The sequence below is a fragment of the Alligator sinensis genome, unplaced genomic scaffold, assembly GCF_000455745.1.
Source record: "Alligator sinensis unplaced genomic scaffold, ASM45574v1 scaffold282_2, whole genome shotgun sequence".
NCBI lineage: Eukaryota > Metazoa > Chordata > Crocodylia > Alligatoridae > Alligator > Alligator sinensis.
Window position 1 is genome coordinate 1,542,576 of NW_005841879.1, and position 26,882 is coordinate 1,569,457.

The 26,882-nt window shown below is 40.9% G+C and overlaps 1 protein-coding gene across 6 annotated transcripts in view; it reads right to left on the minus strand.

Annotated features, from left to right (window-relative positions):
* Window positions 1-26,882, minus strand: part of CEP112 (centrosomal protein 112) — a 276,328-nt gene that overhangs the window by 60,599 nt on the left and 188,847 nt on the right. For all 6 annotated transcript variants that reach the window (XM_006017352.3, XM_025196262.1, XM_025196261.1 and 3 more), the window contains 2 exons: window positions 24,827-25,057; window positions 147-209 (listed from right to left, as the gene is read on the minus strand). In XM_006017352.3, coding sequence (XP_006017414.1) covers window positions 147-209; window positions 24,827-25,057 — 294 coding nt within the window. The remainder of the gene's footprint in view (window positions 1-146; window positions 210-24,826; window positions 25,058-26,882) is intronic.

The window sequence follows — 26,882 nt, forward strand, 5'->3', positions numbered from 1 at the left end:
GAAAAGCAAATCCGAATTGGTTGGAGGAAATGCTGGGAGTGTCTTTGGACATAAGTAAATCAAAATTTCAGACTACAGTAACATACATTAATGAGGTTTTAAAATCAAATGTATTAACGTGAGGTTGTTGTTTTCACGTTGCCTACCTGCGAAGATTTGGCCAACTTTTGACTGTATTCCTTTTCAATCTGCTTCAACCTGCTGTTGGCCTGAAACGCACACACAGACACACAAGGAAACCAGATTAGCTCAGATGAAGAACATGTACAGACACTTTGCCACTGACCCTTATGCTTGGCACCTCATCTACATGCCTATCAGTAAGCAGCTGGGATACGTGCCAATTCCAACGCCCTTTTGTGGCAGCCAGAAAACCACAAGGGCTTGTCTTTGATCTAGGGCCAACTATTCATCACTTAAAAGAGGGGAAAAATTGTACCTCTGCTGCCAATTATTAGAAAAACATAAAGGCCTCTGTGGATTAAAAAAGGGAGTGGGGTGAGCGGGGTGGGGATTGAGAGGGAGAAGTTTATCAGGATGACTTCATCTTTGCGAGAGGAAAAGAGGGAAGAAAAAAGCCACAAGTTCTAGCAGGGGCCGCGAGGGTACAACGTGACATAGACTATGTGATTTCATGCGCCAGCTGATGTCTGCGATCTCCTTTTATCAAATCTTACATCCCTGCTTTCTTAGGACTGCTGCTATTAAACTGAAAATCAAACCCAACGTGCTGCAGAACCACCAAGGCCTCCTCTGACCTCTCCTGGCACATCTTTTATATCTCAAAGATAGAGGAAAAAACAAACTGGAAACAAGGCCACTTTGTTGTTTTGATATCACATGTAATTGAGAAGCAAGTGTGCCTGTAATTCAGGGGAAAACCAGCTCTTAAATTCACTATCACTTTTCATCCAAACTCACAATGTAATTCTGACATGCATTAAAAAAAGAAGAAAACCCCCACTTCTATACTGTAGCGGACGGACACGTTTCAAAATGCTTGCCTTGTAAATGATCTGCTAATTATTCTCAGTACTGAAATTGGAGGCTACGTTTCTGAAAAGAATAGCTGGCTTAATGTGGCAGAATATGATGAAAGTGAATTTTTTAATCAGTCTGACCTCATGCAAGAAGCTCTGATTTGTCCTCTTTAGGTTTATGAATAGAGTCTATCACAATGGTCCCATCTTTCAATTGTTTCTGGGCAGGTTGAGGCCTATGTCTGTGCAAAGTGCCGCTGAAACCAATGGGGCTCTAAGAGTGGGTTCATGGGGCCTCTCCTAGCAGCACCTGCAGGACTGGGATTTGAGACTTCAATATTGCAAACATTTATATATGTTAGTAAGTTTATTTAAGTGAACAGTGTCTTTGACTTCACTGGCCTTTGTGTATATTAAAAGGCATGAGTATTTGCAAGACAACAGTCTGAAGTACGTGACAATAGCACAGAAAACATTGTTACAGGAAAACCAACCTGTACACTGGATTTCTTTATACAGGGTAGGCACTTATACACAATGTATGGGAATCAATCAGCACATTTTTATAGTTTCCCAAAATATTTCATTTTTATTCCTTCAATTCCTTTAAATACGACTAGTCCTCATGTCATATTTGTGAGATGTATGGATGTGTCCATATTTATTTCTTGTGTACATATGAAGCACACAGAACAGTAAAGGCTCATCAGAAACATTTTTGAGTCAATAGGTATAATTTTCAAGTGTTGCATGAGGGGATGTGTCGACTCTAAATCAGTTACTGAAATACCATTAATATCTGTTTACAGGAAGCGAAACAACATGCGGATTAAATGATCTTTCCTCTGCAAGCCTCACATTTAAAAGTGATCCGCTAGATGTAGCTAATTTATTCACATATGGGATACACACAGCCAAGGTCAGCATAAGGCAGTATAAGGTTAATTGAAGAAGACACAATAAAGAAGAAACATCTCTTGTGACACACTTTGGCCCACCTTTTTTTCTTTCTTTAAGCCTTCCCACCAGACTACTCTTCTGGTTGTCAGATGACTTTTACCAGTACTGCCTATCAATAAAAACTACTGCAACTGACATTAAAACACGTTTTAAAATATTGATTTTAAAACATTAAAAAAATTAACTATGATAGGAGAAAGAAGAAGTTGCCTTTAACTCTCAGCAAGACAGAGATACTAGTTAGCAAGGCACTGCAAAGATCACATTACAGCTGCACTCAGTCTTAACTTCCCTGGGGCTAAAGGACTTCTACTCCCATATAGTAAACTTTATAACCTCTTGAACCCGAAGAAGGAATCTTATTAAATAATAAAAACACACCCATAATGCTCACACACCAACTAGAACATGTTATCCACACTGAACAGAACTGGGACAACCAGTATGGCAAACAATGACAGAAAAGAGGTAAAAAACTTGTCAGATCTTTTAGAAAAAAGCAATGTGTACAGTGCTCAGCGTACCTGAAAAGCAGGTTCTGCATTCCTGAAATTGGGCACCCGAAAATGAGACATCCAGAAAGCAGTAAAAGTGCATCTGTCGTGACCCTCACCCAAAATTGGGGGTTTGTGGGATGTCATGAATGTTTTCTTATGTTTTTCCCTCTGATACGGTGTGTGTAGTGTCAATGACGAGCCAATGTTATGCTGCATCCTTTTCTCTTGCTTTTATCGCCATATGGATTATGTTAGGTTGTCTCTATATATCTTTATGCTTCTGGATGTGATTTAATTCAGGGGTGGGCAAAATATGGCCTGCAGGCCAGATCCAGCCCAACAAGTGATTCTATCCAGCCCGCGGCAGGTGTCTTGGCCCTGCCCGGTCCAGGTGCAAGGGGCAGCCTGGGCCATGGCACATGCACCCAAGCCCACCGCCCCTGGGTGAGGATGTGCCACCTGGTGAGAGATCAGTCCACGCTATCCCCACGTGCGGCTCCGGGGCACACCAGAAGCTGCAGTCCATAGGGCCAGGTGGCATGGTGGTGGGGTGCGGGTGGCACAGTGGCTGGACTCAGCTTCCCAGCAGCAGTTCACTCTGCCCGGTGTCATAAAAGGGACGTGCAGGGAGCAGATCCCGGCTCTTCCCTGGACCCCAGCCCCGCGATCCCGGCTCCGGCCACTTGTCCTGCTCTTGGACACCAAGGAGTTATCCCAGGGATAATCCCAAGTGCCGAGCAGTGTAAACCGCTGTGATGGGGGGCTGACACCATGTCAGCACCTCCCCTCCAGCCCTCGACAGCTTACCAAAACTGGCCCTCCAGCCCATACAACTGCCTACCCTTGGTTTAATCAAAGAAACGGAGGGATGCCTACTTGGGAAAGAGAGCAGGCAACATTGCTAAGTATCTCTTGCATTTGTGTTACTGGGGCAAGGATAATTGCCAAGCCCAATTGCAGACCGAAGGAGCCACTGGTGAAATGGGCATCCAAGGTATTGTCCGATTGCAATGGGAAAAACAGCCCCACAATAGTAAAGGCATCCAAGAGAAGTGGCCCATTAGCCAGTGCCTCAGGGAGACTACATATTCTAGAGGACTCAGAGACCCACGAACAATTAGGGCCACTGCATGACCCCATTTATGACTCCGTTTCCTCAGCATGGCCTCTTATTCCCAACCCAGATCCCTGTTTATCGCCACCCCCTCCACTGATGTGACCCCATTTGAGGTTGCAACCCACAGTATGGGAACTAGGGTTACCATACGCCCAGGTTTTCCTGGACATGTCCTCTTTTTTGGCCCTCTATCCTCCTGTCCAAACAGCTTTTTAAAATGCAAGCAAATGTCTGGGTTTTTGCTCTGCCCCTGGCTTTTCTGGGGCACTTCCAGCTTGACTGTTTGGGGCTTGGGGCAGCAGGGCAGAATGATCGGCTGTCAGGGGATCGTGTGCTTTGCGTGCAGGCCCGGCAGCTGCTTGCAGGTAAGAGAGCCAGAGCCAGAGAGAGTGTATGTGCATCCACGTGCGGGAGCTGAGTGGGCAGCAGGGCTGGGGGGTCAGGAGTGAGAGGCAGCAGCAGGGCTGTGGGGGCTGTGGCTTAGGAGTGAGGGGCAAAGGCAGGGCACAAGTATATCACTGACCCCCCCACAATCATATACACCTTCTTACCCCCCCCTCCCCCTCACAGGTGTCCTCTTTTTTGATACTGGAAATATGGTAACCCTAGATCATGCTGATGGCGAGGCTCGGAGGTATTTAGGGAACCATCGTGAAGATGCTCTTTGGCTCCCTGGCACCGGGACAGTCAAGGTCCCCAGCAGCCAGGGCTGGCAGGATCAGCAGAAAGGCTAATTTCTAAGACCACTGGCAGGACTCTGGACTGCAAGGCAGTAGCCAGATGAGAGAGTAAGAAACTTATCTTGTTTTTTTGTTGCATCTTCCAACTTATGGTTGGTTTTGCTTATATAATTCTTTTCTATATAATAAATGCTTTTGTTGATTTGCCTCCTTACTGATTGCGTGTGGTAAGCATGATCCCGGGGCAAGTGATATTCCAGGCTAAACCACTCTGTGGAAAGGGGCACCTACATTTTTTTTCACCACCCAAAAGAGGTTTTTCACAACCCAACCTGGAGCTGACAGTTATTCCTCTGCTGAAGCTGTGAGGTCTGGTTTAAGGGCAGAGTAGCTGAGACTTGTGGGGATAAGGAGTTATCCCAGGGAAAACCTTGGTCTGTTCCTTGGGACAAGCGGCAGGACAGCGGGGAGAAGCTTGGGGCTCCAGGGGTACCTTGCAGATAGGTTTGTGACAGCAGCCTTTGACTTCTATCCATCATGCTATAGCATTTTACAGTTGAGGTCACTGCAGCCCATGCCTTAAAGCGCAGAGCTGCATTTAGAAAGCCCGCAGCACGTGACTTCTGCAATTTATGCCACTCCTGTCAATCACACTGAACCATTTTCACATAGGGACACACACTGGGACCCACTTCCATTATCTTCTGTTACTGCACAACTTCCCCATTCTTCACATATCCTGCACCCAAACTCATTTCACATCTTTGACTCTGGGCTCTTCATTTGCAGCCTGGGAAGGCATAAAGCCACTCTTGGCACAAATAGAGCACTTTGCAAAAAGCTGTTACTTAGGCTTTGTGCAGGGAAAGGATTTACTACAAAGCAAATCTATATAACTCTATCCAGAGACCACAGTTTAGAGTTTAAATTGACAAATGAGGAAATTAAAAAATGGAATGGGGTAAACAAGCATCAGTTTTCACGGACTGTTTCAGAGCTGGTTGTGACTGTCATATAAGACCAATTGTACCACATATTATATGAAACATAAGCTGCTTCTGTATTACTTCTAGGGTATTCCCTCACTTTCAGGTTCCATACTATTTCAGAAACAATGATGAAAAGGAATCAAACTGGATGGCGAGTCTTTAGAAGGTCAGCTAGTATTCATTAAGGCCTAACTCATTCTTTACAGCAATGGATAGCAGTACCAGTGTAGTTAATGATCTTAAAACCTAGTTTTTCATGTGCTTTATGTAATTCTGTAATTCATATTGGGCTTCAACTATGATGTACGTTTTTTATTGTGAAATGGCTGAAATTGGCTAAGCCACGTTGGGATTTTATTGCAGCAAAAATAATTTTTCCTTAGTTTTCACACATGATTTTAGACAGATTTAAGCTAAAAATTACTTGATTGTAATAAGTTCATATACAGTTAGTTCACATTGCAAATTGGAGTCGTTGTATTAAAACAAAATATTTTATGCCCTTATTACAGTTAATAATTTTAAAAATCACCTACAGTTTTGTAAAAATTTTCAGTACATCAGCATTCCACGTTGATTATAGCTGAACTATGGATACCAAATAAAACTGAACTAACATCAAGGAAACATTTAGCACCAAAAATTAAATATAGCATTAGATTCACAGCCTAGATTGTCTTATCTGAAGTATTAAATGTTATGTTAATCACGTTTTAATTTTATTTCCCTTTCATGAAATATAGAAATTCTATTAAAAAAGAACTCAAGTTTAGGAACCCTATGAACTGATAATCCAAAAGCAGCTTTTAAAAATAACGAGCATTACCAAAACAAACGTATGGGGACTCCATTCTTTTAATCCTAGCTCATTCAGTGGAACCGCTGCACATTCTTGTGAAATTATTGCCAATTACGCGATGACATCACAAACAGTATATTGTGGCTTCGCTGAATGAGTCAGGCTGTGACTTGCATACATAAAGAAGGAATATTTCTATTTATAAACAGGCATCTTGATGACTGCTAGTGGGAAGAGACACAACGATAAAGGGGAATGAATCATTGTTTTGTAGTTTCCAGAAGCAGCAGTACTTCTGTGAGACATTAGAGCTCTACCCTTTATAAAGTTCTCTTGCCCATGACAGCAAGAAACTCAACCTTTTGTAATTCCTCCCTTAACTTATCTTACCTGTCTTGTCTAGGTAGCATCAAACATAGGGGACTTAAGATCTCTGACTGTTGGGAGACACCTAAAGTCTACACATAGCAAGCTAGATTAGGGGTCAGCAACCTATGGCCCTGGGGCTGGGTCCAGCCTGTAGTGTCAATGGATCTGGCCCAGAGCTGGTGGGTCTTTGTCTATACCACACTGTGGGGTCAGGTAGAAGGGAGCTTTGTTCATGATATGCTGTAGTCAGGCAGTAGCGGCTAGATCCCAGCATTGGCCTGCCATGGACATGAGCTGGGACATTTTAGCCTGCTGCCACAAAAATGTTGTCAACCGCCGAGCTAGATCAATGACTATACATGCAATGCACATTGAGAGCCATGCACTGCCTTCAGTCCACGAACATCACAGGGACATCAGTGATGACTCCACATGCAGATCAAGGGCCATTTAGTGCCTACAGATTTTTAAGTAATGATTTCACTTCTTGGCAAAAAAAAGAAAAAAAGAACAAAAAGGAGCATCACCCATCAACGCACTGGTTTATTTACCATTAAGCATGTCAAAGCTGTACCGTCATCCCTCAGATAATGGTTCAAGGTCAAGTGCAGGATCCTGTTGCAAATCTGTGCCTGCTGCTTGAAATCTGATTTCTCTAGGGTTCAGAGACTGTCTATACTAACGACTTTATAGTGCCATGAGTGACATACCCCACTCTGTGAGACAGCTCTCTCCTGTGGCTCTGCTCCTGCTTACTTGTGAAGGAAACTTGTGGGCCTTGGTTGTCCATACTAGCTAAAAAACACTTGGTGAGGGTTTGCTGGGGGCAAATGAAAAGTAAAGAGGTTGCAAAGGGGCTAAAAGCCACTACTTCTCTTTTGCATCCTCTTTCTCTTCCTACTGAGTCCTTCCCAAGCCAGGGGTTCAAGCAAAACCTTAACATGTGGTCATCTATCTGGATGATGAAGAATTTACACTACAGAATATCCTAATGGAAAGGAGAAGGAGAAACGTGCCGCTGTTTCAGATAACAGGACCACAGTCTTAAATGATATCCTCTTAAGGGTTCAGACTAAAAGTAAAGTTCCTTGCAAAGATGTCTTAGTTTTATAACCTTATAAATATTAATCAAATGGATACACCCAGACACACTTTGATCTTAGTGATTCTTACCTAAGATTAGGGTCACCTACAAATACTGTTTAGTGGAATGACATGACATAGCTCTGGTCATGTATGTGTGCTTGTGTGTGCAAAGTATAGTACTTTAAAGAAACAGTCTGTGCATGAAGATAAAAACATTGTTTTAAACAGCAATGGTCTCTGCACAGAGAAAACCAGACATAATGCCCTCAGTTCTCCTCAGATATTTATACCGTTGCAAATCAGAAGCAACTCCACTGGTCAAGAAAGTTAACGGAGACATAAAGCTCATGGGATCGGATAATCTAACCTAATCTAATCACGGAGTGAGTCAAGGTCAGAAATGTGACTTTCAGTCAGATTTACAAAGATGCTTGGTGTTTGGTGGGATTGGGATATTAAACCGCTACTTGAAGGCTATGGGGATGGGGCAGTGGGCACCTAACCTGTTTGGGTGCTTTTGTACATTTACTAGGCATTAATCTGTGGGTGTGTCTACATGATACGCTAAATGGACAGTAGACTAATTACCGCATCACAGTGAAAGCCATGCTAATAAGCTAACGTGAAACAGAATTAGCCTGCTGCGCATTAAGCGTCATTTACAAGGCATGTGCCGGGGCTACTGCGCAGTTGCACTGCTTACAGTGCCTTGAGTTAGTACCTGTTATTATAGGTACTAAACTTAATGCACAGTACTTGTTATTATAGGTAACTTAATGCACAGTAACTATGGCACATTAATGAACGTGTAGACGCACCCTGTATGTTTTAGCTTTTAAATACCTTGGTAAATCTGGCTCTTGGTCTGCTGGAGTCCTAGCTCCCACTACTGTGCCCAAACCATTACACTATGTTCTCAGAAAATACGCTATAACGTCTCTTTCTAAACAAAGCACAACCACTTGTAAATAAATGTGAAGTAAAAAAGGGCCATGACTTCACTTAATCAACTAAGCATGCTTTTTGGCTTTATTGCTTTCATAAAGTATACTTTCTAATTCTACAGTAACTTGCCCTTTTTATTTATTGCCAAGAGTGAAGCTGACCTATCTTTCTCTGTGCAGAAACAGATGTCAATGAATTGATTGGCTGATCAACTAATGAAGCTGTGACTGCATCAAATCCCAGATATACAATTTCCTTTTGTAAAGAATTTGATACAAATCAAACCGCCTGGGCTTGATCCTGCAAAGAACACAACCAATGCTTAAGGTGATGAGCACTTGCAATTTCCACTATGAAGATATGAGGACTCTCAAAACCTTCAGTAGCTGCTGAGAAACTTTCAGGAACAACTGATAAGAGAGCAGTGAGATTTCTTAAAATAATTAAAAGAAAAAAAAACTGAGTGTCAGATAGGTTTATACAAGGTCAAGGCAAATTTTCAGCTTCAGAATAAGGATTGCTAGAAAAAAACTAGTGGGACATAAGTAAGTGTAACATTAGTTAATGTATGTAAATCTCTTGGAAAACAAATTAGGTTCTATATATAAATAGAAAGAATGCAAAATTGCTGTGATATTTAAAGGTTTGAGATTAAATTCTGCCCCTACTGAAATAATTGTGAGTCTGTGATGACCCCAAAAAAGCCAAGGTTTTACCACTAGTCCCTTGTTAGCACTGATGATTTATAGGGGTAATTCCTCATAAACCATGGAGTTGATGTGTGTATATAATAGCTCAATGCACTGACTGAGAAGCAGATTCAATAATCGAGTTTAGGGAACCTGATAAGAACTAATCATTTTTCAAAATCTTGCAACTAGCCAAAAGATGGTCATATATAAGCTGATGCTCACTAATTAGTTGGATAAAAGTGTAAGCAAACTTAAAAAGGGTGGGGGGGGGAGAAGGAAGGCAGGAAGAAAAGAAAGAAAACTTGCTCCAGGGAAGAAGCAACTGTTCTCTGATGTGCTGCAAAGAATTTAACATCAAAGAGCTAATGTAAATGGGGCCCATCTATTAAAAAAAAATCACTCCACCTTCTGGAATATTTCTGTACAAGTCTGACAGCATTATGCTTTATACCAAAATTCAAGATTGCATAATTTGACAGATGTCAAGGGAAAATGACCCTAGCAATGGTTAACTGCTGCAATTTTTTGTTATTAAGTATGTTACAACTTTCTGTACGTTATCTCTTGAAACTTCTGAGCTTAGTATATCACACTTCTTAAATTCATCTCACTTGTACGTAAAATATTATTTCACTTTCAAAGCTTGGAATATATATTCTCTCATGTGCCTGTAATTATTCTAGTAGATTATTTTCTACACCAATACCCTTCTCCTTTCTGCTGCTCTTTCTACCAATCAGATAACATATGGAAATCTGAATCTCTGTGTAAAGGCAAAGACAGCAGGCCCAGTTCAAATATGTAATTTGAACTACCAAAAAGACTATTAAAATTGTTCAATATTCAAAATGATGTTAACAGAATAATTAGTCAAGTACCGAATGACTTCAAGGGCTTTGAAAATGAATGATAGAAATCCCAATCTGTCATACCCACAAATCCTATTAATATTCTACTTTACATTCTGCTTTTGCAGATGTATAAATCCTATAGTATTTTTATATGCATCTGCAGGGTGGGGAAAAGCCCCTCTCATTCATGTGCCAAGCACTTTTCATGGCAGAAAAAAACACGAATGAATAGAAAACTTGACTTTCTACCTGTATGAAGAACTGCCTTTCTGCAGCAAGCTATAATTCTACTTTTAATGAAAGCCCAGTAAAAAATAACTAGTTCAATTTGTGCTTAATAAAAACTCTACTTCCTCTCCTGGATTATTTCCAGTCCTTTGTGCCTGAAGAGGCTATTTGAACCAAAAGAGTATTTCAAACTATTGTGCAATTATGGGGGAAAAAACTATAATATGGATATTTAACTCTTTCTAACGTGTGGATTACAATTTTCTACTGTAATCCCACTACTTTAGAGGTATGCTGCCAAACTACATTGATGTGGTTTCAGGATTCATGCAATGGGACATGTTTAAATGAAATGCTGTATTACCAGAACGAGAAGGCCATATTCCAGTGGGGCCAACCTTTCTGCAGGTGTGCTATAAATTAGACTCAGACCCTCCTCAAATACCAGTCTGATCCCTTTGCCCTGCCTAGTCTGTAGCTCTGCTATCTGCTCCCTGCTTGACCTGCTGCTCTGATATTTGCTTCCTTCTCTGCCCTTGCTTTGCCTTCTGCTTCTGCCGTATCTGTCACTGTGCTGCCTGCCCCCGGCCCCCCGATCTGCCGTGCCACACACAGAGGCTACTCATGACACTTGTGGCACTTGCACCACAGATTGGCCACCTCTGTCACATTCTATGATAGTGTTCACAAACATGAGGAAGCATGTCTTGAACTCAAAAGCTTGTCTAACTTTATCCGTTACATAGTTTGTCGAATAAAACATATCACCCTAAGAAATCCTCACTTACCACACATCAGAATTTTAAAGGCCATTTTTAACTACAAATAACAGATACAGTAACGTACACCTCTGTGACCGACTAATGACTACTTTTAAACATAGGTAAACGTGCAGCTTTGAACATGCAACTCCCCCTGTAACTCATGGTACTTCACAGAAAGCGCCATGAGTTACAGTTGCTCCCCCATGCCAGATGTTCATTGTTCGGTTGGTGGGGGTGAGGGATCAAACTCAACTTTGGAGCAGATGCAGAAGCTGTATGTCTACAGCTTGTCTCCTCTAGCCCAGCCTCCCCCAGCTCTGGTGTTGTCAGCTGGATGGGAGGGGGGGGCTCCAATCCACCTGTCCCCGGTCCAGCGCAGACTGTAGGTCTTTGCTGTTCTGCAAGCGGTTGCTGTTTATAAAGGAAACGATCAACATAAATCGGAAAGGGATCTCAAATGTCCCAGCGTAAAGAACACCTCTGGGTGGAATCCCAGAAAAGCAGGTCTGCACTGTTGGGAGTCGGACAAAACCCTCAAAATCCATGATCTGAAGTGATCAATGTTCTTTAGCGAGATTACTCTGGATTTTTTTTTTTTTTTTTTTTATAGTTTCAATTGAAATAAAAGCCTCCAAAAGAGCATAGTACAACTTCATGGAGCCATAAAGCATTGCAGTTCCAATAATTAACCATGTGCAAGTCCAGCAAAATCCCAATTAAAAGTAGAATGGAATATATTGCGCAGTCATAAAAGCAATTAAAAACATAAATAAGACATTTTGGAGACACTAGCATTCTCAATGTTTAATTGTTTATCTGTGTTCAGTTTTGCAGCTGGAGGTCAGAATTAACTTCTCTGAACTAAATACGAAAAAGAAAACTCTTTTTGGGATTTGTACCTCATTCATTTTCAACCAAACACCCAAATTCATTTCAAATTCACACAAGAACTGCAACAGTTTCACCTAAATCAGATTTTCTACAAGTTAAACACCCCTCCTACACTCAGATGTGATTGTGAAACTACTTTGATCTCTATTCCCAAATTTATTGCTCTGTGTAATCCATGACAAAATATAATGTGATTTACTGTATCTCTATATGACAGCCCAGCAGCTGACAGAACTTAATAATTTAGCATAAGAAAAAAAAACCTTCTGGCACCAAAATATACAAATCATAATTGAGGCACTTTAGTATCATATTACAATGAGGCATATGCAGGCTGATCATAAGAACTTCAAAACAATTATAATTCTCTCTCACCCATTTAATGAAGGTGGTTTTTATTCCATGACATGTTCTGCAGCTGCAAGCAAGTCATTTTGGAACACTTTTGTTTTTTCACATTAAAGACCATGTAGGGCTAATAACATCATTTTACCCACTCCCTATTTCCCAACCACTCGTTCCCCTCCCTTCCAAAAATCAAGTTCATTCCAAATAAGTGAAGAAAATTTAAATTTTCACAAATTTAAATATATGGCACTCGTGCAAAGAGAGAGGTTTTCCGTTAGATTGTGCCTAAACAAAAGAAAAGTGCATTAAAATAAAACTGCAGTGCATATATTCAGATATCCAAACCAAAGCAAGGACATAATAAACATGTTCCATGTAAAAAAAACATTCAGTCCTTTTGAAATGTATTTTACAGGAAGTCCATGGAAGCAGCATGTCTGCTACACTACTGCCGGGAACATAGGGAGCAATCAAGGAAGGCCCGATTGCAGAGAAGCCAAATGACTAGCATGTCCACTGCACAGGGCGGGGAAATAGCTGCCCACACTTCTGCAATCCAGGTATCTGCATAACCACAGCACGGTCATGGCTATGCTGTTCACACCCTCCATATCCTTCCTCAAGGTCAGCCATAAAAGGAGAAGACAGCTAGCAGGTATCTGATCAGTGCATCTCCATCGGACCTTGAATGACTCTGCTAAGACCTAGCTTTGTCCTTGTCTCCAAGTCTTGCCCAGCCTTGGCCCCAGGCACAGCTGCAAAGATTAGCTTGTCCAACTAATACTTTATTAACCCCATCTGGGACAAACTTTGGCCTGAGAACCTAACAACTCCGGGTAATAAAGATAAGGTACTGCTAGAAAGTGAAGTGTCAAAAGAAAATGTGGTTGAAGTGTATTTGGATGAGATCATGCAAATACATCCAGTAAGAAGACCCGGTGAAATCTGTGCGGTTCCAAACAGATACAGGGATGTGTTCAAAAGGAACTAGTTACAGGATCAATCCTCTGAGCTAGCCACCAGGACCACATGGTATTCATTCAACAATTTTGAAGGAATTTAAGAATGAATTGGCTGAGCTGCTAAAAAAATATGTAATCTCACGTTACAATCAGCTACTACACTGGAGAGTAGCCAGTGTTTTCCCTGTCTTTATAAAAGGAACTAGGGAGACCAAGAGAACTACAGAACAGAAAGCAGGTAAATTAGCTGAAAAAATAGTTAAGGAAAAACAAGAATGGTAAGAAAGGGTGAAATCAGCATAGTTTTGGTAGAGAAAAGCCCTCTCTCTCCAATCTTTTTAACTTCTTTAAGGGAAATAAAATCGTGACTGAAGAAGAAATTGCAGAAATGATTTATTTGGACATTTAAAAACCTTTGATAAAGTCTATGATAAGAAACGCTAAAGAAAGTCAACCAGCCATGGAATGCAAGGTGAAATTAAGGGATTAGATTCTGGTGAAGCAGAAGAGGAAAGTAAGACAAGTAGGAAAAAACTGGAAATAAATGGTGTATATATGTGTAATATATATAAGGAATACAGATGAGAGGCTGATTTTTAAATTGAAAACCAGCTTCATGCTACGCTGTACTTTTCAACTATACATATTGTCACATTACTGGCAAATTGCAAGAGTTAATGAAACTGTTGGGAAATGCAATGTTATTGTCTCAATACATTTCATATGTGCAAAATTTATAACATTTAAAATGATCCTGGTTATGTAGGGACTGTTTTAAATAAGTAAATATCCTAATGAACAGTGTTGGGAATAGAGATATATATAAAAAAGAGTATAGTATGCCCAAAAGGAATTTGAGCATCAATTAACATAAGGCACCTGATCTAGCATTAAAAAGTTTCTTTTCCAGTTATATATGAAAAGAATTATGATAAGAAATTAGAGATGGTGTTCTGAAATTCCAGATTAGATTTCTGGGAGTGATGCAATAGGAAGTTAAAAGAGAATACAGAGAATGGGGATGGAATATGTTTCAGGCTTTAAATATTAATAATTCAACAAATTTAAATTCATTTGCTGCTCACGGACAAAACATAAAACATTCAACCACTAAAATAAACAAGTTTAGTAGGTCTGAGATAGAAGAAATATAAGCACATTAAGAAATAGGTCCTTTGAAATCTTTGAAGTCATAAGCCCATATAAAGAGTGATCTACAAAATAATATGTTAAAGTCTCCTAACCCTTGCTTTGACTTCACTGCACTTTAATGGTATAAATCTGTAGTTCATGCACCAAATAGCTAGGAAAATATGGTAATTAGAGGAATCCTATCCAACTCAAATTCTAATATTTGTAGGTAGAAATGGTTATTAGAACTGGACTTTCCGTGCAGTATTCTTTTTGGTTCAGGTCTTCTGCCATATTTTACTTAGCCCAGGTGTTCTTTTTCTTGCCTTCTTATTTTTTTGTTAAAGTATATAAAACACAGATTATATATACACACACATACACCATACATATTATATTGTACTTATTATACTTATATTATTCATACTTACTCCTATTATTAACTATACGTCCTTGTAACACTGCGGAATTAACCACAAAAACCTGCCCTTCTTGGACAGTTTTGGAACACCTGTGTTTTTTTGTTTTTAAATTAAAAACTTCTCTGCACCCCACTCCCTTGTTTGTCTTTTAAATTTTGACAAGTCCTCCACTAAAGTTAAAGTGCCAGGCTCAGGTTTTAGTAATATGAATCCATCGATTCATGGAGCACTGGTGCAGTGTGTTGTAACTGCTCCAAGGCCAAAAATAAATAAGTATACTGAACTCTACAGCACAACTAAAACAAATACGTTAGCGCTCAGGAATAGTAGGACAGAGAGAAGTTACGATGTGTTCAACAGCTCTCACGTGGTACTTAACAGCAGGATAGCACAGTTAAATGCCTGTAAAGCACTCCAGAAAGTGAGGATACAGATGTCCATGGCCACACTACATACTTATCTGACTGCTGGGCAGAGTTGCACCATACAGGCTAACTGAACATAGATGCAGAAATATCTTATGCATAAGCTTCTGTATCTCTGATTCAGTTAGCCTACCAGGTGCAACTCTCCCCTGCCTTCTACCTGACTTCAGACTAACATGGTTAACTACCTCTCCCCTTCTTGTGGTTATTAGAGTGCTAGCTATAAAAGATGATCAATAGATTCATAGATTCACCGATGTTAGGGTTGGAAGGGACCTCAGTAGGTCGCCGAGTCCGACCCCCTGCCCTGGTGATGATGAAAGGGACCACACAAACAAAGGACAGACATTCATTTTCTCCAAGGAGAGCTTCTCAGGAGAAACCACAAGTGTACAAAACTTCATTTTTCTCCCAGAGTAAAAGCGGCTACTCTGGAAGTAAAACAACTCGGGAACGACCTGAGTGAAGTGTCGCCCCGGAGCATCCTTCTCGGGAGACAGAACTTCTGTACAGGCAGCAGGCGCAGCATTAACCCCCACAATCCCAGTTTGCTTTGCTTCTTTTCTCTCCCCACTCCCACAGGGGGAGGGAAAGCATGTGCCAGTCTCGGCCACACAGGGTGCAGAAAACCCCCCTCCCCTATCCTCCAAGGACTTCAGGCTGGAAAAGCCCAGCACTGAAGCACTTCGGGGGCACGTTCTGCTCCTGACTTGTTCCCTGCCTGAGCCACACTGCAGCACTTGGGTGCAGGGAAGCATACAAGCATAATACTCCCTGCCCAGGCTTAGCAGGGCTCCAATACAGTATGGGGCAGGAGAAAGTGTGGAGCACTCTTCTGTGTATGGCACAGACCCTGTCCCAATCTTCTCTGACCCTGCCGAACCCTACCTACATTAACTTAAAAAATAAAATAAAATAAAATAAAATAAAGCCTAAAAGATTTTAGGCTGTTTGCTCTAGGTACACCTGGTAGCTCACAATCCATACTACAGGCTCTTTGCTTCTCTGTCTGACCTTTGATACAGGTCAGTTTTTCTATCAGGAAAACAAGCCTGGGAGAGTTGTCCTGAATGATCTGAATGTGTGTAAGCAACCAAAGACACAGCACAGAGACGCTAGAGAAAAAGCCCAAGTGGAAACCCATACGATCACTGCAGGGTGTAGAGGTATCCACACACAAAAGCAGCTCAGAGTCTTTTGGTGCCCAAGGGTGCTTTGAAGATAACCCATCACCAGCATCACCAATGGGATGTCAAGAAGCTAATGTTAAAACCGGCGGCAGCAAATGCTCACACTTCATGGACAGAAGTCTCAGGATGATCAGAAATATCTTAACAGGTTGCAACAAAACAGAGATATCTGAAGGTGACATTTCCCCCCCTCCACCCCCTGTTCCTTTGCCAGCACTGAGAGATAAGTACGGACAATAACGCCAGTGCCAACACTAAGGCTGTATTATACTGGTACCTGCACCCGGAGTACGAAAGCACTCCCAATGACCCTCGTTCAGACAAGAAAAGGAGGAAACAAAACTGCCACCTCATGAGAACAAGGACCTTAAAATGTACTTGTTAAGAGGAGACCTCTGTTCCTCTAGACATTAGGAGACTTCTTGGCCAGTCCCACCCACATGGGCCACTTAAAGCTTTTGGCACCAGGGCTTTCTCAAGTGATTCTCCCCATCACATGAGCTGACTCCAGCAAAGAAACTCTATCTGTGCTTGCCTTTAAAAAAAGACACCCAAGAAATTCATATTATGGTTAAACAGATATAAAACCAAAAAGCTTTCAAGCCTAAGTACAGAAATGCAATTAAGACGCCCAAACTATCAAAGTCCTCCCTCTTAGTAAGGTTCTGAAGAAATCAGCCATTCTACCTCGATTAGGGCAGGGCATTATTTTTTATTAGTAACCGCAAAAGAACGACTGAATCATATCGTGTTTTACATAGTATCTTACAAATTCATTATTGCAAGCTGTATAACCACTGGCAAGCTGGTCTCTTTTCTCATTAATGCTCTGACATGCAAGATGCTGAGGGTGGTCAGTACCCAACTACCCATGTATATGCCACACACAGACGGTATGTCAACAAGGTCAAGACTGAGCTGTTTATCTGTGATGCACCATTTCAATACTCCATCTGCAAGCAGAAGCTGTTCACAATTTAAGCTAGAGGTGCCAGACCGTAAAGGCTTTAGAAAAAGTCCTTATAGCAAAAAGGAAATGATCAAAAATAATTATAAAAGAAGAAACAGAAGATGAGCATGAGCCCAGACCGCCCATTCCAAACCACTGCTGCATCATGTAAGACTGAACTGTGCTGAACTGGCTGAGTTATCTGCCATTTCACAAACCCGTTCCCCAGAGCAAACTATTTTATAACTCTGCTGAGCTCATACCAAATGTGTTAAAATCAACTGAATGGTATTTATAGGGGTTTTTCCCCCTATACTCCTCTGCCAGATTACTGTAAAGCAAACAGTCTTGACAAAAACATGACATGTTATGTAGAACGGTTGTGTCTACTTCCTTTCATAACGACCCTGTCAGATAGGGATGCATTTCTTCAATTTTCTGGATGGGGAACTAATACACAGAGCCCTACACGTCTAAAACGAGTTAGGCATGTCTCAGCTCAGCACTGCCAGGTTTAAGTGATTTCAAAATTAAGCTCTATTTTTCAAAAATGACTTCAAAACCTAATAATTCCAGTGACACTTTGGCTCCTGAGTCACTTCCTTAAGGAGACTTACCTATCTAAAATCAGTGTTGAGCTGAACAAAGTCAAAATAGCATTAACATTCTGGGCCAAAAGCCTAAATAACTTGCCCAAGTCTATATATGGAGGAGCAGGGAATTCAACCCAGTTCTCTACAATTTCAGGCTAACGCTATCTTCGTTCACCATGATTAAAACTTCAGCCTATAATTAGATACAAAACACATTAAATAAGGTTAGTATAAACTAACTTGTATTATATTTCTGTAGTTAAAAAGCAGCAATGGATTACACATTTCTTAAACCTACATACAGACTTGACATAAATCAAAAGGTCTGTGCAAATCTAAGAATTAAGTCAATAAACATTTCAAGATGAACATTATTCCGATGCAGAGATAAACTCTATTATCCCCCACGTGTATATATGTGGCTCAAAGATATAGCTCTTTTATGAGATATTTTCAGTGCTCCAAGGTTGCTTCCTTAGAGTATTGTTAGTATGTCTACTGATCTGTTAGGGTCATGCTTTTTGAATGCTCATTTTCTTTGCCAAGAAAATACCACAGATGAATGTTACAAACAGCTACGTTGGCCAAAATTCACATCTGCATGCACTTAGAGATGCAGTTCATCTCTTTCTCTTAATAATTTCTGGCAAACCTGAAAATATACACACATTTTGTGCAGTATGGTACACCTGGTGATTAGTGTTCATGCCATAAGCACTGTTGATACAACCTATAACATCTGTCACCCTATTGTTGAAATCAGTCATTAATGCAGCCTGAACGACAGTAGTAGGCATGTTGAATGTGTTTATTTTTTAAACACCCCATGTTTAGCATTGAACAAAGATCAAATCATTATCAGTTGTTTCAATAATACAATCAAGCGATACAAGGATTATACTTTAAAGAGGAAATAAAATCTATCTTAAAATTGCTTTTACACTTTAAAAATCAAATCAACATCTCTTAATTTTGATAGAGGTTTTACTAATTTTCAGGTTACTCTGTCATGATGTTCTAATGGATGTCACAAAATGAAGTGAAGCTATAAGAATTAGATATCAAATGAGAGTCTCAGTGCACACTTCTGGTGTTTTGGACTCCTTGGCTGATTTATGCCTAATCTGGCTTCTCGGGTTCTAACTCCCCAGGCTCCTTTGTGCTAGGGACAACCACAGCCTAGCCAGGAGAGTGAAGAAGACTCTCACAACATGTCCAAATGAGCATACATGAGCAGTTTGCAGTGCCGCAAACTGCAAATGCTGCACATAAAGGCATTCACTGCACTGCTAATTTGCAGTGCGGCAGTCTTTTTTTGGCACTGGGGGATCCTGGTGTCAAAAACCCCGCACCAAAATAAAGCGGGCATTGCACGTGGTAGCAGTGTGTGCTCTACGCACCCAGATCACCACTGCTGGAGCCATGGGAGGTCCCCAGGACCTCAGGTAAGGCTGCTGAGCCAGTGTACCCTACCCCACCCGAAGCATTTTTCTCCACACTAACCCCATGTGCAGGGCGCGCATGAATTTCTGCTGCTGCTTTTTTCCCCCGCAGCAACCGCACACCCCTGGTTGTGGGGACACAGCCTTAGAAACTTGGTAGGAAAAGGGACAACAATTGTAAGTGCCTGCAACTCCTTTCACATACCACTGCCTTCAATTTTTATCCCTTGCACAAGAAAGGCACTGAGAGATCAGGTGCCAAGTTAGGAACAGCAATAAACCTCCTCTTTCCAGTTTGAAGTACATTATATGAACCTAATCACATCATAGCAGATTCAGATAAGAACGGTGATAACAAAAGGCCCTCAAAGGGGTCTGATTCTGAACAGTGAATACACAAGCGTGCAAAGTGCAGAGATGCAAGTTGCTGCTCTATCCTTCTCTTGTGTACCCGTTCTAGAGCTGGAGAGACTCTACAAACAGTAACCTGCTCCATGCCTGCACTCCTGCACTTGCTTGCCTGAAAGGATGAGTGAGTGGAGACTGGGTTTCTGGTCCCCTGTTCTGCAGATGCTGCATCCTTTCCATCTGCAGCAGACATGTGGGCAGGAACTGGCTGAAACAGGCATCCTTCCTCTTGGGAACTCGGGATGAGCACTGGAGGGGGCTGTGCTTCAACAGCACGTTGGGCAGAATTTAGCCTAAAGAGACGTCAAGTCCTGTTGTGATGTTTGGGACAGAGATGCTGTACCAGTTCAAAACTACCAACGTCACTTGTAGCTCACCTCTTCAAAAGAAAAAACAGACGCCCAGTGAGCTTTGAGTTAAAAATAATGTCTGCAACAGGATAGGTGCAGTGGAACATTAGGGAATCTTTCCATTATTTTTGTTTCCACAATATCAAGTGGCTTATTTATTTTCTTAACAAAGCAGGCTACACAGTTTCATCTGGTTGTCTGATAAGGATTTTTTCCCCAGGTAACACAATAGCCTAACCTTCCTATTGATTAATTTTAAGATACAATAACTCCAAACAGATATTGGCTGCTAGATTAATTTCATAGTTGGTCAGGTCGGAAGGGACCTGAGCAGATCATCAAGTCCGACCCCTGCCATGGCAGGAAAGAGTACTGGGGTCAAACGACCCCGGCCAGATGTTCATCCAGCCTCCTCTTAAAGCCCCCCAGGGTAGGAGCCAGCACCACTTCTCTTGGAAGTTGGTTCCAGATCCTAGCCACCCTGACAGTGAAGTAGCGCCGCCTGATGTCTAGTCTGAATCTACCCTCTGCCAGCTTGTGACCGGTATTTCTTGTCACTCCTGGGAGTGCTCGGGGGAACAGGGACTCCCCCCAATGCCTGCTGGTCCCCTCTGACTAGTTTGTAAATGGCCACTAGATCCCCCCTTGGCCTTCTCTTGTGGAGACTGAACAGGTTCAGAACTCGTAGCCTCTCCTTGTAGGGCCTGCCTTGCTGACCCCTGATCATGCAGGTGGCCTCCTCTGGACCCTCTCCACGTTGTCCACATCCCTCCTGAAGTGCGGCGCCCAGAACTGGATGCAGTACTCCAGCTGCGGCCTGACCAGTGTCGCATAGAGGGGGAGGATCACCTCCTTGGACCTGCTCAAGATGCATCTGTGGATGCATGACAAGGTGCGGTTAGCCTTCCTGACTGCGTCTCCCCACACTGTTGGCCCATGTTCATTTTGGCATCAATGACGACTCCAAGATCCTTTTCTGCCTCTGCACTGACGAGAAGAGAGTTCCCCAGCCTGTAGGTCTGCTGCTGGTTCTTCCTCCCCAGGTGCAGCACCTTGCACTTGTCAGTGTTGAAATCCATCCTGTTCTCATCCGCTCACCCCTGTGACCTGTCTAGGTCCGAATGCAGCCTATTCCTCCCTTCTAGCGTGCCCAATTCCCCCCACATCTTAGTGTTGTTACGAATTTGAACAGGGTGCTTTTTACCCCCTCGTCCAAGTCGCTGATGAATTAGCAGGTTGACAGTACAATAAATACTATTAGTGAGTAGCCCAGTAAGGTTACAAGATAAAATATATAAGATATGATAAAAGGAACGTAAAAAAACCAACAAGAGAAATATGTATATAAGTAAAGAGCTACCACTAAATACCAAACAAAAGAAAATATGGAGATAGAACTATGAATAAGAATCACCAGTAAAGAGAGCAGAAGCCAATTTATAAATGCCTTGACATCATAAACTAAGTTTAGTCCTGTGTTAAGTTAATAAATTGCCATTTTTGCTTCATTTAATTAATGCAAAGAAATTGACACATGAAGGAAAATCCCCTGATGGCTGAAATATACTGGGTTATGTCTGGTTTCAAGAGTCAAAGCAGTTTGGAATACAAAGTTCAGGAGAGCATAAGTATCAGCTAAGCATCTATCCAAAGACTGAACCTGAAGAATAAAGACTGACATCTATTCCATGAGAAAAACCTTCCTGGTAGCAAGCAATATCAAATTAGTCCCACATGTTTCATTATAAAGGACCACATCTGTTCATACTTGTGTGCAGTGTGCTATCAATGAAGGTTATTCTCCAAGATCTTTATTTTCCTTCCCTTTCTCTACTAGTATTATGGAGAAGACAAAGGTCTATGAATCACATGCCTCTATAAATTCACTTTTTCCTTCAAGCTCTACTTCATTGAAGTTTTAGCCAGATTTTTATATTGTTCATCCTGATCGGGTGAGTGCCAGTCCATAAATGTTTGAACCAAGCACTCAGAAATCAATCCGGCACTAATATAAAGCTGCATGGGAACAAATCCCTTCATTTGGGAGTGGATGAGCCTCAGAAAAATCTAGATAATCGTATAATCACTTCCAAACCAAAACTAAACCATCAAACTTTCTAAGGTTCATCTAATAAGTCTAGGCACCGTGTATGATATAGTAAACCAAGGTGCATGAATCTGAAGGGACAAAACACAAACAAAAAAGAAAAGAAAAACAAAAAAATCCTTTCATGTTACGTTATTAAGGTGCAACATCTTAAAGTAATGAAATTTAGAAAAACTTTTAAAGAAATTGAAAGGAAAGTTAGTTTTTAAAACAAGTTGCACTTGTGTGCTGCAATCATAGTCCATTTTATTTCCTAAACACATGCGGATCATAAATTAAAAATCAGAAAAGTCTTAATATGATTTTATTTGGAAATAATACAAATTCAACTGAAATTTTTCAGATGAATATTCTTGACAGTAATAGTGATTCAAGACTTAACAATATTTTACTCTGAAGTCTTTAAGGATTATTTGTAACTTTAATTTGGGGAGGTAAAGTAGTTAACTTTTCTTTTACTATGCTATAATATAAATGTAAAAGAAAAGATCAAAGAAAGAAAAGAACTGAGATTCAAATTCCATTTTTAAGCAAAAATGACAATGTCTTCATGAGTTAATATTAATCCTTTAATTATGAATTTCAAAGGTTTAAATACTTTCTGTGACCTTGGCTTTAAATAATTATGCCATGTGGAGCTTTCCTTAAATTCAAAAAAGATTCTGAATTGTTGATCACAGCCATTTAATGGCTTCAGGCTGGCAGATTTCCAACATAATCCTTAGAAATGCTGTTTAAAATTATAGACCAAGAACCTGACGCAGGTAAATGAAATGTCAGTTTTACAAAAGCTGCTCAAGCAGTGTGTGCAAACTGTTCATTTTTATTGCTGTATATTATTTTCTAATAATATGTGGAATTTGTCTCACAAACACATGTTAAAATATTTAATCAGTCCAAGCCTACACACACACACATAGAAAGAGACTATTTTAAACATTAGCAGCTTTGTTTTAGTTTAGAACAGTGGTTCTCAACCAGGGTGGTGTAGCACCCTAAGGAGCCTTGAGATCCTTTCAAGGGTGCCATGGCAGTGTTAGCCCCACTAGGTGTGCGAATATGATGTATAACACGAACCAAGAGAGTTCAAATAGGAATTCACAGTGTCAAAAAACATTCTGACCTGCTGTGGTCTTCCTGCAATGGAATAATTGCTCTTTTGTTTTTCTGTAGTCAAAAAATGAATAAAAATTAAGAGCTGGCATTTTCTGATGTGTTGCCTGAGTCTAACAATGGGTAATTGAGTCTAAAAAGGTTGAGCACCTCTAATTTGAACAATGTTCTAATATGCATCCTTTGCTACTGCTTCTTTCCTCGTCAAAGAATAGGAAAAAATGTAAAGTCCATACCACTTGTGCTGATGTTTTCTAGAAAACTATGCTGGAGATGCCATTAACCAGCCGCAACAGTCTAGGGTAGAATTTAGTCAGACTCAATAAGAATCTAGTAATGCTTTTTCTCCTTTTATTTTTAAAGAAGTAAGGCCAATCCTTAATGAAGTACAAAGCTTTGATCCTGCAAACATACATAAACTGAACGTTATTACCGGGAGTAAGTCAAAGTTTTAATGGGATTACTCAGCTGTGAGTCTCAAGCATGCATGTAACTGATTTCAGGCGAAGGGGAGCCTGATACTAAAAGTTTGTTCGGGGCCTCCAGGAGTCTAGGTACAGTGCTGATTTCAGGAAAAGGGCCCTAATTATTAAAAAAGCCATCGTCTTTAGTAAATCTTCCATCTACTGTGAAGGCCCAGTCCACCAAACACACGTGTGAATAACTTTATTCACAAGAATAGTTCGATTGACTGCAGTGGGTCCACTTACCTGATTAAAGTCACCGGCATACTGACGTATTCACATAATCAGTCGGTATATTCAGTCCGGGATGCATTAAGGAGCCTAGAAAATTTAAGCTCCAAATTCCCATTGAAATCTGGTCACCTACCTTCCTTAAGCTCCTTTGAGAATCCTACACTTTACTGTTATTGACATCTCTGTTTAAGTAGCTACTAACATATATTTCTATCTTCTTGTGAATATAAACCAGAATTTTTTTTCTGTAACTTGACAGTATGTTAACTGATCTTGACCACAAGATATGCAATATACTTTAAGCAGCACTGAAAGAAATGGAACTATTTCCATTAACGGTCTGATTTCAGGCAGGCTAGGGAGGTGAAATCCAATCACCAAAGTGCGTAAATAGAGGTAAGAAAGCTGAAATGGGTATATGCAAATTCCCGTGTACCACTGAGCTAACATGCAAAGGGCAACTGTGACAATATTAGCTGACTAGTAAAAAATCATAGAAACTTAAAAAGAAAGAACATGGAGAAAGATACTTTTTAAAAGGTGTTTTAATCAATGCCTTTAAAATCAAGAGTAATCAAAACAAGAATTATTGCCTGAAAGCTACTTTTTATATTTAAAGGCATCTTTTTCAAAGAGCTAAAAACTAAATACTTCTGGCTTATAAATGTCACAGGTGTTGGAGAACTCTGACCTACGGCAGGTTCTTTTCTTTAAGCAGTCTCCAAAATGTTTGTTAATGACTTATATAATTTGTTACAGAAACTTTCACGTTGACTATATCAGTGACCACTGTCCCTCACGTACTAAGTTGTGAGTATTAAAGTCATGCAAGTCTCTTACCTTTTCCAATGTCATCTCTGTTTCTGCAGCATGTGTTCGTTTCAAGTCTAACGTCATCTTTTCTGACTCTGCTTTAAGCTTATTCACTGCAGTTTCATGATCCCGAGAAGCCTTCTGCTTTTCTTCTTCCCGCAGAAGACTAAGTTCTACCAGCTGTTGCTTCCGTTGAGCATTTACCTGAATAAGCTCTTCTCTCAGCTTGTGAACTTGGGCATCCATCTCACAGATAACCTTCAACAAAAAAAAGCAAAAAAAATGGTGGCAAAGACATTTTTTTATATAAGTTCAGATTTTTTTTAAGTGGCTATCACATAGGGTAGAGAACAGACTAAAGAAAATCCCTTCTTCCCCCATCAGAGCAACATTGTTTGTTTGAGCATTTGGATTCTCTCAATAACTTCTGTTCTTGACTCCTCGTCTTCCTCATATACAAACAAATGAGCAAAGCCTCCTTTTAGCAAAGGTTGCCTGTCAGCTCTGCTCAAACAGCTAAAAATGGCATGCTTTCTGATCAAGGCAGGAGTCTAAATTTAGTGGCCCACTCGCATGTGCTTCCACCTTTTGCTTCCTTCTCTAAGTCTTTGCATCTTCCTCCATACTTAAAGAAAAAACAGCCTCCACTCCCAGACTGTCAGACCCTCACCTTGTCATGCAACTCCCTCCAAACACTCAACTCCATTACAAAGTTTTTACACTAACGCAGGATCTAGTGAAAGGCATAAATGCTGTTTGAAAATCTGTTAGGCAGGAAGAAGATCCAACACCACATAATGCAAAGAACAACTTCAGTAGAATAGTTTTTAATTTTTTTAAAATTCTATATTCACTGAGTCTGTATCTACCAGTACTTTGTAAACTATTAATGAGCATCACCTGTATCTCGCAGGTACTGAGTACATACATTTCCTGGAAAGGCAAATGTATCTAAGGAACGTGCATAAAATATGTGAAAATGTCAGGCTTCAGCAATGAAACTGGAGATGATATATCTGTATACTACTCTAGAGGCATTTATAATAAAGTAAGTTTGGGGTTGGAGGAGAATAATTGAGACTAAATTCCAAAGGGAGTGCTCAGCCTGAAAACTATCACCCAACACTGACAGCCCAAATGTCACAACAGTCCTCAGCTGTAGGTCATAGAGAAGAAGATCGTCTCTGAAAGATCTTGTAAGGATCAGTGCGGTCATTAGGACTTTGAGAAATGAACAGTAGACGGTGTAGACCAGGGGTCAGCAACGTTTTTGGCCAGAGTGGCAAAAATACTTGCAACCTCAACTTGGAAGACGTTGGCAGGACAGAGGGGGACAGCAGGGGAGATGGGAGGGGCGTGATCCTTGTTGTGGAAGTGCAGCCCGGCCCCTTCCTTGCAGTACTCCCAGAGGCACATGTGCCAAGCAAAATACCTTTGCATGCCGCACTCTGACACCTGTGCTGGGGGTTGCCTACCCCTAGTGCAGACAATGTAGCGTTCAGACTGACTTCATAGTTTCATAGTTTGTAGGGGCTGGAAGGGACCTTGTGGATCATCGGGGCCAGCCCCCCCCGCCCTTGGGCAGGGAAGACTGTTGGGGGGGGGGGGGGGTCACGTGACCCCAGCAAGATGGGTATCAAGACTTCCCTTGTGTTTTGAACCAGATACAACTTCTAAAGGTTCCTCAAGGACCATGTCATACATCCAAACAAGTAATATAATCTGGAGATAGAAAAGATATAGGTAACTTCGGCAAGACTTCCACCTGAGAAGGATGACAGTTTTCAAGCCAGTTGCTAATAGAAAAAGAGAATATACTGAACTAAAACCATTATCTATTTATCCAGAAGGAGTAAAAATATCTTCACAAAACACTGTGAACTGCAACTGGTAAAATGCAGGCACAGTAATTCTTTACTTCTGTGCCTGAATCCTCTAGACAAGCAGCAACACTTGCAGCTTATTCAGATTTGGCCACAGCACCAAATTATGGATTCGTTTCTAAGAAAGTACACAGAAAGATGAGGTTGGACTCAACCTACCTAACTGTTCACCTGATGACAATTTTCAAAAACACCTTAAG